A 13,801-nucleotide genomic window follows, 5' to 3' on the forward strand; every position below is an offset into this window, starting at 1 on the left:
CAAAAAAAACAGGAAAACACAAAATGTCCAACTTTGGACAAAAAATTACACGTACGCAAAAAAAGGTAGGAAAACACGAAATGGGCCAATTTTTGGCCAAAATTGCATAGGTAGGTCAACATGTGTTTTTTTATTTTTACTAAAATTGTGCACTTTTATTTTTATTGAAATTGCCCTTAGGTTTGAGGATGCCATCCTCATACTGCCTTATTTTTTTTTTTTTATAGTTTTTTCGTTAGTAGGGCTAAGTTATAGAGAGGTCTGGGGATGGGTACCTCAGACAGCTTTAAAATTGAGCTGAGCCTTGAATCAGATCTAAAACGATCGGAGGTCCCCATCCTTGAACTGCTCTTTTCTTACACAAAAAAAAAACAAAGAGCAGTCCAAGGATAGGGATCTAGAACCGCTCTCTGGACTGAGCCAGGTGAGCCATCCTAATGAAAAAACAAAAAAAATATACAAAGTAGTTCGAGAATAGTCGAAGGGTAATTTAAAAAAAAAAAGAAAAAAACATTTTGACCGACCTTCATGTAAACTTTGCTCAAAATTGGTCCATTTCTTTTTTTTCGATTTTTTATCCATACATGAATTACTCAAAATAGAATATATATTTTTATTTTATTTTTAACATTAGGAATAACCTTTTGTCCATGCTGGTAAAATATGCATTATGCTCGAAGCACTTCTTTTTAAAAGGGCAAATGACTATTTCTTTGGCCGTCTTCTTTTCCACGTGCTTTTCTCTCTCTTTAGGAGCTCCAATCATAACCAACAGCTTTACGAAGAAGCAAGATGGGGAAATGCAGCAACCCAAAGAAGTACGTGGGGCCCGCCCCGCCCCGCCCCGCCCCGCCTGAGTGATGGGAAGGAGCACAGCAATCATACTGCTTTGTCTCCCTTCTTATGATGAGGATTTTCCTCAAATGCTCTGTTCATCATTACGACCGGGCCCACCTCTCTCTCTCTCTCTGTCGGCCGGCTGGGCTCGGGTGGCCCGGCTCTAAATCAGCAGGGACTGTGCTACAGTGGCCCGAGGACCGGGCTACAGTTAGTGCCGGCCGTAATTGGCCCGGCCCAGTCCTCTTTTTATTTATATTTAGCCTGGCCCTACAAGGGCCAGGGCAGGGCAAGGCTGGCCTGTTGCAGGCCCGGGTTTATTTTATTCCTGCCCGACAGGGCAAGACCAGGCCCGGCATGTTGGCACCTTACTCTCTCTCTAGACTCTACAATGCATTTTCTTCTTATTCATTTCTCTTAGAAACCTTTTCCCAGTTTCATAATGGACACGGTCCGCATGTGGCGAAGCCTGTACATGTAGAAATACGGGTACCGAAATAAATATATTTTTTAAATATAATTTGACTCTAATTTTTAAAAAATATGCCGTGACCATGAATATAAAAAAATAAATAAAATTTAAAAATTAAAAATAATAATTATATTACGAAAACATCTTGAACTTAGTTACAATTGTTTTTAAAAAGACCACCTATTTGCATCCATCTTTAAGATGGATGCTCTAAACCTTTGGACCGCATGTTGTAGAAATGCGGTCCAGCCACGCATGAGACCATTGTTCTTTCATAATTTCACCTTGTAAACAACAACCCATGATGACTTTCTACATTTGAAAATCCGGCCATGAAAGACCCCTCCTTCTCTTTTCTCTCCCTCTCTTCTCACTAGCCTGTGTATTCCTCTGAAAGCTACAGGCTTGATTGAGGAAATCTTAATCAATGGGAATGGCCCGAAATGTAATGGTCAGAGCACAAAATCACAAGTAAACCAAGGGACCCCCATTTCATTCATATTAAATGATTTTCTCAATAATCCAATAGAGTATCATGCATAAATTGGTGTTTGTTTATTTATTTACTCTCACTCTCTCTCTCATCCTTGGCTTCAAGGATGCTGCTTTATGAAGACTCAGTGCTTGTGTCATTTGAGGGACTAATATATTAACATAAGTGAGCATACATAACAAGGCATGCTACAGAGAGAGAGAGAGAGAGAGAGAGAGAAAGAGATGTATAATAATGGTGATTGAGGGTGATAGGTGCTGATCTCCAAAAGCTAAGCGTAATGAGGTAGAGAGGAGGGTGTTTTAGAAATGGGTCATCACTGCTGCAACAAACAGAAGGTGAGGAGAGGGTTATGGTCTCCTGAGGAGGATGAGAAGCTCATCAGATATGTCACCACCTATGGCCATCGTTGCTGGAGCTCTGTTCCGAAAGAAGCCGGTCCCCGTCTTCTTCTTCTTCTTTCTCGCTCCTCTTTGTGCTTTTCTCTAACAGGAATTGGCATTCCATTTTCTTCTTAGAGCGAGAAACAGGATTGTTCTCACAGTGAGAAGTGCATTGCAGGTCTGCAAAGGTGCGGTAAGAGTTGCAGACTGAGATGGATTAACTATCTTCGGCCCGACCTTAAAAGGGGATCCTTCTCTCCTCAAGAAGAGCGCATCATCATCGATGTCCATAATCTTGTTGGAAATAGGTATGAAAACCCTAAAAGCCATTAATATCTTCTTCTATATACAATGTAGAGAGAGAGAGAGAGAGAGAGAGCGAGAGAGAGAGAGAAATGCAATCTTACTGTGTTGCTGTGCAGGTGGGCTCAAATAGCAAAGCACTTGCCTGGGAGAACAGACAATGAAGTGAAGAACTATTGGAACTCATGCATCAAGAAGAAGCTTGTCTCTCAGGGATTAGACCCTAACACCGACAATAACATCTCTCTACCCAGTGCCAACAGCACTGCATTGATGAGAGAGAAGCAGTCTTGTGCAAATAATACATGGATAGAGAGTAGAGAGATGAGAGAATTGCCTCAGTTGTTAAACCAGGAGAGCAGAGCCAGCTCCGGTTTCGCGATATTACCTCCGACTCCCCCGATTTTGTTCTCTACCCACATGCGAGCTTTCTCTCTCTCCGAAACCCCACTTCCTTGGCTCTCTACTGAGAAAGAATGGAGTGGGAATAGCTTGTGGGCTAGCAACACAGAGGCTGCTGATTTGGAGGGCCAGCGGCCTTTGTCAATGTTTTTGGAGGCCGCGGATTTTGATGGTTGCAATGATACTAATAGTAACAGAGTAAACAACAGCAGTAACAGTGAGTCAGATTTGAGTGTGGTGAATGCCCAGAGCTTTGGGTATGGGTATGGCTGTGGTTATGGTGGGGGCTCTCCTTTTGAACAATTTGATGTTGATTTCATGGGGTCCCCTACAGTGACTTCTGGTTTCTCTTCTCAGGGCATTTTAAGGAATGTGAGGTCCTTGGACCAGCACTTATGGGGCACTTAAGGTGCTCCAAGACGCACTCTCTCTCTCAAACACACACAAAATAAGCCCGAAATTCAATAGGGGCAACTTGGCTCACCTCTCTATTCCTACAACTTCCCAATCTCTCCATCCCTCTTTGTATCCTTTTCCTGATTTTTTCATCTTTCTAAGTGAGGGTGCAAACAAACTAAAAGCCTGTGCTTGCTGTAATTATGGTTTGACTATTTGTATTTTTTGTGACATGCCTATATTGTGCTTATATGCCCCTTGCGCATGTACTTGAATGTGTTGCTCACGTGCACATTACTCTCACTTTCAACCGGGTTTCTGATTAGATTGTTGATTTGAAAAGGGAATTCGTCAGGACGGAATTAGTTTTTGGGATGGTACGGATCTCGATCTGGTTCCCCCCTAAAATTCCTTGATATATATGTTTATCTAATATTTTTTAGGTCCCATGCTCCCTTCTAAATATTTTTATTATGTTTTATTTATTTTTTAATAATTTTGTGGATCATCGATTCTGATGGATCCAAACCCAATCTGGATCACTGATCCAATAATCCATCACATAAACGATCTGACCCACATATCTGACTTTTAAAACACTATTTTCAGCTAATCGTTCTATTGATTCTATTTGCAAAAGAAAATATAAAAAGGAAAAAGTTTATATAAAGTGTTAACCTTACACTGTAGAACTAAGGTACACCTCAAAAACTCTCCAATTGATCCATCTTGACTTCGATATATATAACTATAAAAAAAAATAAAAAATCAAGTCTTAAAAATATTGCATCTTGTAACACATTATCTAGACCGTTCATTTTCAGAATTTTCAAGTGTCCATAAATTTTGAGATGCACCTCACCGTAATTATTTGAGGTTGACACCTTATACAAATCTCACCCATGCAAAAAAAAAAAAGTACAATTCTTTCTAAACATGAGTATCTCTCCAACGCAGGGTCTAATCAATTTGGCTTCTGCTCTTTCTTTCTCTCTCATACACAATTAATGTTTTAATCTGACCCCCAATATGGCTCCTTTAGGTAATAATACAAGCCTTGGGCTGGGTTGGCAAAAATAAAAAATAAAAAATAAAAACCCTTATTAGGGATTACCTAATACAAGCCTTGGGCTGGGTTGGCAAAAATAAAAAATAAAAAATAAAAAACCTTATTAGGGATTACCTAATACAAGCCTTGGGCTGGGTTGGCAAAAATAAAAAATAAAAAATAAAAACCCTTATTAGGGATTAAAATTTTGTGCTTGAGATGTGCAAGCCAAAACAAACCAAAAGGGCTTGATTTGATTTGGTGTTGAAGTGGTACTTACTCTTGTACACTGGGTGCGGTTATACAAGGCCGCCACCTTTAACCATCAAAGAAAGGCACACTTTCAAACCCCATTGGATGGTGCACTCTTGGTATTAGAAACACTTACACAGCCTGAAATTGAAATCTATAAAATTACTAATTATAGTGTGTGGAAATATAAAAACTTACACTTATTTTAAAAATAGAGAAATAATATTTTCTTTCTTTTATGTGTACTCAAATAATATTTTTTTTCTTTTATGTATACTCATATTAGAGATTGAAAAAACTTACGCTTACCTTCAAGAAGTTTATGAAATTTTAGAAAGACAAAACAACCCAGAGTTTCGGGAGTGTTTGGAAGACAATGACAGCACAAGAATAGGCTGGACGGTTTTCCTTTGGTGTCAGGAAAAGAGAAGAGAAGTAATAGAATCGTCATGCCATCTCCTTTGCTGCTCTCCTTTTCTCGCTGGATTTGTTATGGCCAAATTGGGTTCTTTGATTCGCAAGCGGAGAATGTGATCTCCTCTATTACTTGAAAATGTGTTCTTTTCATATCCTCCAAATTGGCCCCCATGGCCTCTGGTTTCATCGGAATTTGAACAGAAAGGGATTTTTGGGTTTAAAAGAGATTTGCAGATATAGAGAGAGAAGGTTAGGGCTTCAGAGAGAGATAGGACAGTATAGAGACATAGGGAGAGCAAGAAAGAGAGAGATTTGAGAGACAGAAAGAGAGAAAATAGAGATATTAAATCTCAGATCTGCTGTGAGAAATACCAGAGATCTTGAGAGAGAAAGATGAGAGAGACATATCAGAAAGATGAGATGACAGAAGGATATGGATATGAAGTTTTAAAAATAAAGCAGTTAAACACAATACGGTTCATACTTAACTTTTGTAGAATAACATAATTTATAAAGATCTAGAAATCGTTCGTAAACGAACTACGAATGATGAAATTTAATGAGATGGTAACAATAAGTTTTTTTACAATTTTTAAATCTGTTAGAAATAGACTAATTAGTCATAAATGTAATTAAAACCATTTACAGTTTCAAAATTTGAGAATATAAAATATTTTAAAAAGGTGAAGTTTGTATAAGGTGTCAACATTATACTATTGAAGTAAAATATGCTTCAAAACTATGTTAAAAATGTAGTTTCGGTGCCACAAAGCCTTATGATGATCGATTTGAGGGTTTAGTAGCACATGAACAACCTTTGTTAATAGGCTTTGTATAGTACAAGGTTGAGACTTTATATAAACGTTTTTGGTATTCCTCTTTGGTAGTAAATACGACCATATTTTACTATTTTGCATCTTACCTAAGTTTTCTAATTTAATTTCTTTTGTTCATTCTCTTGGAACAGAAAAATTTATCTCAAAATTTAAAGTGATTTAAGAAATAAAAAAACGGAAGAAACCATGGTTCCATATTTTCTTTTTATTTTGTAGAAAAGGGAGGAAGATTTCTATGGAGCATTTAAATAAGTGTCCAAAATCTAAGAAATTGGAATCATACTTATGTAGGTATCAATCCATTTTCTTTCAAAATAATCGGGAGTCGGGGGTAACTAGGGCTGCCATCATGGCCGGGCTGGCCCTCCGCAAAGCCCAAAAATACTTTGGCCTGCCTTGGTAAGGCCCAGCCCAAAAAGTGTACTGAAAATCCTATCCCGTTCCCGACTATGTATTATCAAAGCCCGGCCCAGCCCAACCCAACCCAAAAAGAATATATTGGGCTCGGGCCCGGCTCGGCCCATTAAGAAGTGCCCCTTTTTCTTTTTTTTTTTCACTCTTCAAATTGTTATGTTTGTAGTAAGCCAAAAATAGTTTTTCAAAAAATTAAAAAAATATTGGGTTTTTTGAGAGAGAAAGAGAGGTTGGATTTTTAAAAGGAGAAAGAGAGATTGGGATTTTGGAGAGAGAAATATTGATTTCTAAATAGATAATGAGTTTTTAGAGAGAGATAAGAGAGAGAAATAGATTGATTTCTAGAAATAGAAAAAGAACTTGGATTTTTAGATAGAGAAAGAAAGAATGAATTTTTAGAGAGAGAAAGAGAGATTGGGCTTCTCAGTCTTTCTTTTGCACCATGAGATTATAATTTTGGCGGTATGCTTGTGTGGTGGCTTGAAAGGAAGCTAATGCAGCAGTGAATGAGTTAGCGAGAAGCGCTTTGGCCCAAAATTTTGTGATGCATTTAGCATAGCCAGGAGCTTGAGTTCTTCCCCCTTTTCTGTATTGTTGTTGTAAAACAGTCTGTCGTCGCAATTGGTAGGACAATGTGTTGTAATTTGTATATTATAAGTTCAATACAATGAAGTCAATTTTACTCAAAAAAGAAAATCCAAAGCAATAAAATACATTTTTAATCCTATATATGCAAGGTACGTCATGTATTACGATTCTATTGTGTAATGATGAATCATATCTCCTGGTCTCTTATTGTAGACTAGTATAAATTACTTTTAAACATTCAATGTATGTAATTAAAAAATAAAAAGAAAATATCATGGTCATTACTTGAAGATAAGGGAAAAAATAAGACAAAAAACAAAAATTAAGTCTAAAAATTTAGAGATAAAAATTATTTTTATCCTATTGAGGGAAACCTTATTTATGAGGACTTACGGACATTCTCTTTGCTCACCGGCAGTTTCCCTGCCATAGGGAGCAAAACCTGTGGCTGGATCGGATCCTTCGGGCTAAAATGTTGTGGAAACAGAGATTCCTAGTTTTCAAGAAGACCGAGAAGAATATATGGTTGTGAAAGCAAATAAAATGAATGATTATTATTACTTCATGATGACTATAAAACATATATCTAAGAAATTTACTGTATTCACAACTGTGGGTTTAAAAACTGCAGAGTAATTTGTAGACAATGGTTGAGCTAGATGAACAGAATAACCGCTGAAAACCCTTCTTTCCATAACACACCCCAAGGATTGTGCCTATTTGAAGTATAGTTGAGAGACGGCCCTTAAAACTCACAACCTTCTTGCTTCGCCATTTTTTGTTTGGTTTAGAAGAAAAATTACTTTAGCTTATTTGGCATTTTGGGGTAAACATCCATGGTCTGAACCCTAGACCTTATTCATGTCTACCACAAAGCTGAACTGGTAATGATTGGTATTAGGGATTTTCTTTTCTTTCCAAGCGCTTGTGAGCTATGATGCATAATACTTCAAAATGAGTGTTGTTCCATGGTTGATATTTCAGAGGCTTTGTACAATCACAAAATTTTGATGTTATGAGCCGTCTTCATGAATCACAGTTGGGGCCTGGACTTTTAGTTTTATGGTACACAACCTCTTATTCCTATTAAAGCTCCAACTAGTATAACTTAATTATAAATATTTTACTTCATGCTTGAAAGACAGACAACCCATCCTGTAATATTTCATGGTTTGTTTACTTTCTTGGCTCATGTTAGAGGCGTAAAAATGACCATCTTCGGGTCTTTCCATAAGGGTAATTTTGATTTGCGTCCAAGTGTCTTTGGTCGACTAACTTACAATATCAATAAATGTTTAGAAAATATTAAAAAAAGTATTATGAGGAGTGGAATATTTGACTGGAAATTGTAGGGGTGGTAAAGAAAAAAGAAATTTCCTTCTCTCCGTAAAGCTCTCAATCGCAGTATCCCCAAATTATTTATGGAATGGTAGACCCAAAGTTGGATAACCGAATACGGAACACCTGTTGGATAACACAATATTTTTTTTTGCTCAATAAATTTTGTGGAATGACTGACTGATTATGTGAATCACTACATCCTAGGATTCCTCTCATATTCTCCATAGAATTGGCCCCACATATTTATATATGCTTACTGTTTAGGATCATAATTGGATCTTGGAGTTTATGCTTATTATACATTATCATAATTTGGTCTTAGTTCATGTCCTAGCAGTAGGGAATGAGGGGGGGTTGTCTTGTGTGGGGGAATGAGAAATTCTAACTCTTACACTAGATTGGGCTCCTCTCCTTAAACTAGATTATGCTCCTCTATTGGCATGTTAGTATAATATCTCTTCTTTCTGTTATGAACTCCAGGACAGGCAAACAGTAAACATGAACTTGGAGACAGCTGACCCTTTGTCACATACTGTTAAAGCTGGTGAGGCATGTTAGTATAATACCTCTTCTTCCTGTTATGAACTCCAGGACAGGCAAACAATAAACATGAACTTGGAGATAGCTGTGCCTTTGTCACATACTGTTAAAGCTGGTGATGCTAGCATATATATTCACCATATATAAAGGGTTAATTTCTTAGTAGCGAGCCTAAATGGGAAAATTTGTTTTTCCCTTTGCCCACAAATGTAATTGTATTTCTTGTCTTGTCTCAAGCGTTAGAACTTTGAAGGGATACTTTGGAATCAAAAGGTTTCAAAATTAGTCCGACTAAGGCAGAGTATATGGAGTCCAAATTTAGTAATAATATGAGTAGAGATGAGGAAGTAATCAAGATTGACGGCTAAGAAGTACAAAAAAGACCACACTTTCGATATTTTGGGTAGATAATCTAGAAAAGATGAGAGATCGAGGAAGATGTTGCACATAGAATATGAGCTGGGCGGGCGAAGTGGAGATGTGTAACTGGAATTTTATGTGATCGCAGCATACCAATGAAGACTGAAGGGTACGATCTACTTGTTCTATAGGGAGGAATGTTGGGCGGACAAAAAACAAAATACCTATAGAATGAGTGTAGCGGAGATGAAGGCATTGAGATGGATGAGTGGCAAGACAAGAAGAGATAAAATTTGAAATGAATTTATACGAGATAATTTAGACGTTGTACCAATAGGCGATAAAATGAGAGAGGATATACTTAGATGGGATGGCCATGTACGGCACCGACCAAGTACAATATCTATTTAGAGGTGTAAGTTAGTTCAAGTGCAATGACTGAAAAGGACAAGGGATAGGCCCAAAAAGACATAATTTGTAGTAGTTCGAAAAGATATAAGAACTTATAGACTCACTGAGGATATGACCTTTAATAGAGCATAATGGAGAATCAGAATTCATGTAGCCGACCCCAATTAATTGAAAAAATGCTAAAATGATGATGATATATTGTCTCAAGAGTTACAAATAACATGCATCTTTGGACTATCATGCACAAATAAGCCTTCTTCTACAGCTGCTAAAAATTTTATCCTTGTAAAAATCACACTAATGGTTTCAAGTCTGTGTTAACTGCTTGAAGAAAACCACTTAATGGCCAATAAATGCTCGTTGATCATGTAATCCTTCCCTTGCATTTCTCAAGTGAGGTATATAAAAGAGAATTTACATCAGCAAATATGAAGGCTTCAAGTGTTACACTTATAAGGCACACCAGTGTTTTTATAAATAACAAGATAACATTAAGCATGATATAAAAAAAAAGAAAACATTCATACATCAAAAAAATGTGATTTCCATCAGCACAAACAACCTATAATTATATTTAGGATTGAAACCTTAAGAATGAGCTCAATGTTTATTCTTTTGAAGCTGCATGATTGCTAGAACAAAGGTATGTAGTATGACTATAAACGAGGCTATGTAGTTATCATCCTATATATTTTCTAATTCTTGTGTAGAAATTTCAGCGGCCTCTACGCATTGATATTGGTTATTATGAAATGGCACATTGTCTTTACCCTACGTGTAACAATCCGAAACTTTTTAGAAAAAAAAATAAAATAAAAATAAAATAAAATAAAATATATATATATATATATATATATATATATATATATATATATATATATATATATATATATATATATATATATATATAAATAAATAATTCTTTATAGTGCGATGGTCCATATAGTATTATGGTCCTTAAGGATCATCACCACTTTTGTTAACTCTTTCCTTTCCTTTACCACGTCCTTTAGTTGACATGGGTCTTAAAGGCTTCACGTACAACATTATCGTCACACCTCATGTATGAGGTGGAGCTTAATAAAATAGCAAAATAATATGTCTTAAGAATTTATATTCGGAGGGGTAAGGACACCCACCCTAAAAAACTTTTGAGATCTTTCTCTCTCTAGTCGAAACGCAGTGAGCTCCTTTCTCTAGCCGAATTTTATCGAAAGCTCCCTATCAAATATTTTAGGTAAGTGACTTCATTATCTTGAAAAATAATCCGTTCTTTTTAAAAATGAAATGAAATAATTACTTCTGCTTATTATCATGAATTTTAGGCGCGATAAAGTTTATGCGCAAGCGACCTCATTATTTTAAAAAATAATCTTTTTTAATAAAATTGTGATATTTTATCTATGTTAGAAATTTAAATGCTGTAAATTCTTAGAAATAAATTTATTTATTTTTCTTGTCTATTGTTAGAAAATTTTAGATACCGTAAAATTATTAGAAATAAATGTGATATTTCTGCTTTTAGTAAAATTGTGAGATTTCTTTCTACTGTTTTTAATATTTAGACATTATAAATTTCATGTGCAAATGATTGCCTTATTATTTGAAAACTGATATTTTTGAAATTGATTATAGCATTGTCTGTGAAATGTTTATTTGCGAATTGACATCCCATAAATTGTGATAATTCTGTATTCTTGAATTTCTATAAGAGTTTTACTATAAATATTAGTTGGCAATTATGCTAGAATGTCTTTACGAACTGCTACCTTTCTTAAACCCAAAATATTTGACTGGTTATTTTTGAAATGTTATTGAAAGTGACTGTTATTAATGGTTTCAGTGAAATTCATATTAATAATTTCAGTGATATGTTGAGTACATGATATTGTTACTTTCGAATGTTTAAAGAGATTTAGCAATACTTTAAGTATGCAAGTGTACTCATCTGATTCATCGGTGAGGCATAAGTAGAACTATCCGGTACGCTGGTAGGGATTAAATGGATTCATTCGGTACGCCGGTGAGGTATAAGTGGACATGCAGGGATTAAGTGGACATATTTGGGACGTCGATAGGGATTAAATAGACCCATTAAGACGCTGATAGGGTATATAAGTGACCTACTTGGGATGCCAATAGGGCAATTTGTAAAATCATTTAAATTATGTACTGCCGTTAAAATGTTATATGCATTTCAATTATTCGGATTATAGTTAATTATGCTTTTTTTAAAGTGAAACTGTTAATGCATTTATGTTAATAGATCTCTTTTTTTTAAATATTGATATCTTTCAACCATGATTATTTTTAGGATTATGATGAGCACTTACTGAGTAGCCAAACTCATCAAATTATGGTAAATATTTTTGTTAAGAACTGTGGTTTCATTTTGAATGCTCGTCAAGATCAACTCTAGAAGATATTGTAGTTGTGCTTAAACTTTCTTTTGTTACTTTGTAAGAATTCGCCATTGTAAATTTGTCTTAAAAAGATATATATACATGTTTTGACTGTCACATCTCAGGAATATCAGCATTGTAAATTCTTGGGGCGCGACACTACATCATTGTAAACTTAGGTTATTATGAAATGGCACAATGTCTTTACACTGCGTCATTGTTAACTTACCCAATACACTGGGTTATGTAGATTAATTTTACATTTTAATTTGCCTTCATCACCTAAACCCTCATGATATTTGCATGTATCAATGAAATCCATGATTGGGTCAATGGCTCTTCAATTGTTGGATCGTCTATTCATTATTGAGGCGTTCGAGATTGTTAAAGTTCATCCTTAATCTGCTTCACTCCCCTTCATGCCATCTAGTTTTTTATGCAAATTGATGCTCTTATAGCAATTGATGCAGGGAAAGAATAAAACCAAAAAAATAAAATGAAAAGGTTGAGAGAATATACTTTCTCTCAAAGGTATGCTCATCCTTAATCCTCTTTACTGCCCTTCATGCCATCTGGTTTTTGATACAAATTGATGCTCTGATAACAATTGATACAGGGAGAGAATAAAACCAAAAAAATAAAAAGAAAAGGTTGAGAGAATATACCCTATCTCAAAGGTTTGCAAGGGAATCCACCATAAAACAATTTCGTCACGAGATCAAATCTCTTCACGAGATAAAATTTTATAAACTCATTCAGTCTAATTTACAATGACGGGAAACCCCCCTTTAAATAGACTAAAAAAAAGAAAAGATAAAAAAAATAAAAAACCATCTCTCCACGCACTCTCTCTAACTAGGGGTGTACCCCCCTATTTTCTATACCTTTCTCTCTCTCCCCACAACTCACTCTCTCTCCTCTCTCGTATAATGGCATGCCCTACTCTCTCCTCTAATTTTCTCTCTCCAAACTTTCTCTCTCTAGCTCTCTCTCTCGTAACCCATAGAGGGGCACACCCCAACCCTAGGGTTGTATCTTTTCTCTCTCATCCTAAAAATTCCAAGGGTTGGGGAATGTGGGGATATGCTAAAATACTTTGGGGTTAGGTTCTGAGTTGGTAGAGATTTAAGGGTGAATTAGCCGAAATTTGCTTTTTCGGTTCGAGATTGAAGCTAGATCGTTGATCCCATGCCATCGGATGATGGTGACTCGATGTGGGGTATAATAAGCTGGTTGAGGTAATATCTGACATCCTCTACTTTTTATTTCTTACAATTTTATCTTTATATTATCAAGCATGGTACATAGTTGTTTCAATGGCATCAAGTTGTTAAGATCTTGTTTTATATTGTTATGATTTTATTTTTGATGTATTTGATATTGTAATAAGACCACTTGTAAGTGATCTTTTGTCAAAACAAAAAGGGTGAAAAAAAAAAAAAAAAAAAATTATATTCCCCTGTAATGGCAAATTTCAAAATTTTCCAATTCTGACACTCATAATTTGTATTAAATACTTGTACATATATCTATATCTATGTAATAGAGCATAAAATCAAAGAGTGGAAAGCTCATCTTTTCTATGTAATGGTGAAAGATGGTATTAAGGCAGGGGTTTGGGTTTTATCATGTCAAGAGAACTTGAAAAGAAGTAAGGAAATTGTGTTTTTAAGGGCATTTCATCGATCCATTTTTGCTGCTAAAACCGCACCTCATCACCTTTACCTATCATCACTCAAGAATTTTCGCCGAGCTACACTTCCTTTCCGCATAACTGAGATCCCTTTCTTATCAGTTCCTCTTGAACTCTCTCATACCTCTCTCTCTAAGCATCCGTGCACTCACTCTCAGGCATATCGCTTGAAGGCCTTCTATGAGGCTATTCCACTGACAAAGGGAATTATAC

At 35.8% G+C, this 13,801-nt stretch overlaps 1 protein-coding gene across 1 annotated transcript; it reads left to right on the forward strand.

The window, feature by feature from the left end:
• Positions 1-1,615: 1,615 nt before the first annotated feature.
• On the forward strand, positions 1,616-3,589 carry LOC18443261 (uncharacterized). The gene is made up of 3 exons (XM_006853453.3): positions 1,616-2,240; positions 2,364-2,493; positions 2,608-3,589. The coding sequence occupies exons 1-3, from the start codon at positions 2,111-2,113 to the stop codon at positions 3,296-3,298; spliced, it is 951 nt and encodes a 316-aa protein (XP_006853515.2). The 5' UTR covers positions 1,616-2,110; the 3' UTR covers positions 3,299-3,589.
• Positions 3,590-13,801: the final 10,212 nt, after the last annotated feature.

The sequence above is a fragment of the Amborella trichopoda genome, chromosome 2 (genome assembly GCF_054954075.1).
Source record: "Amborella trichopoda isolate Santa Cruz 75 chromosome 2, AtrichopodaSantaCruz75HAP2 v2.0, whole genome shotgun sequence".
NCBI lineage: Eukaryota > Viridiplantae > Streptophyta > Magnoliopsida > Amborellales > Amborellaceae > Amborella > Amborella trichopoda.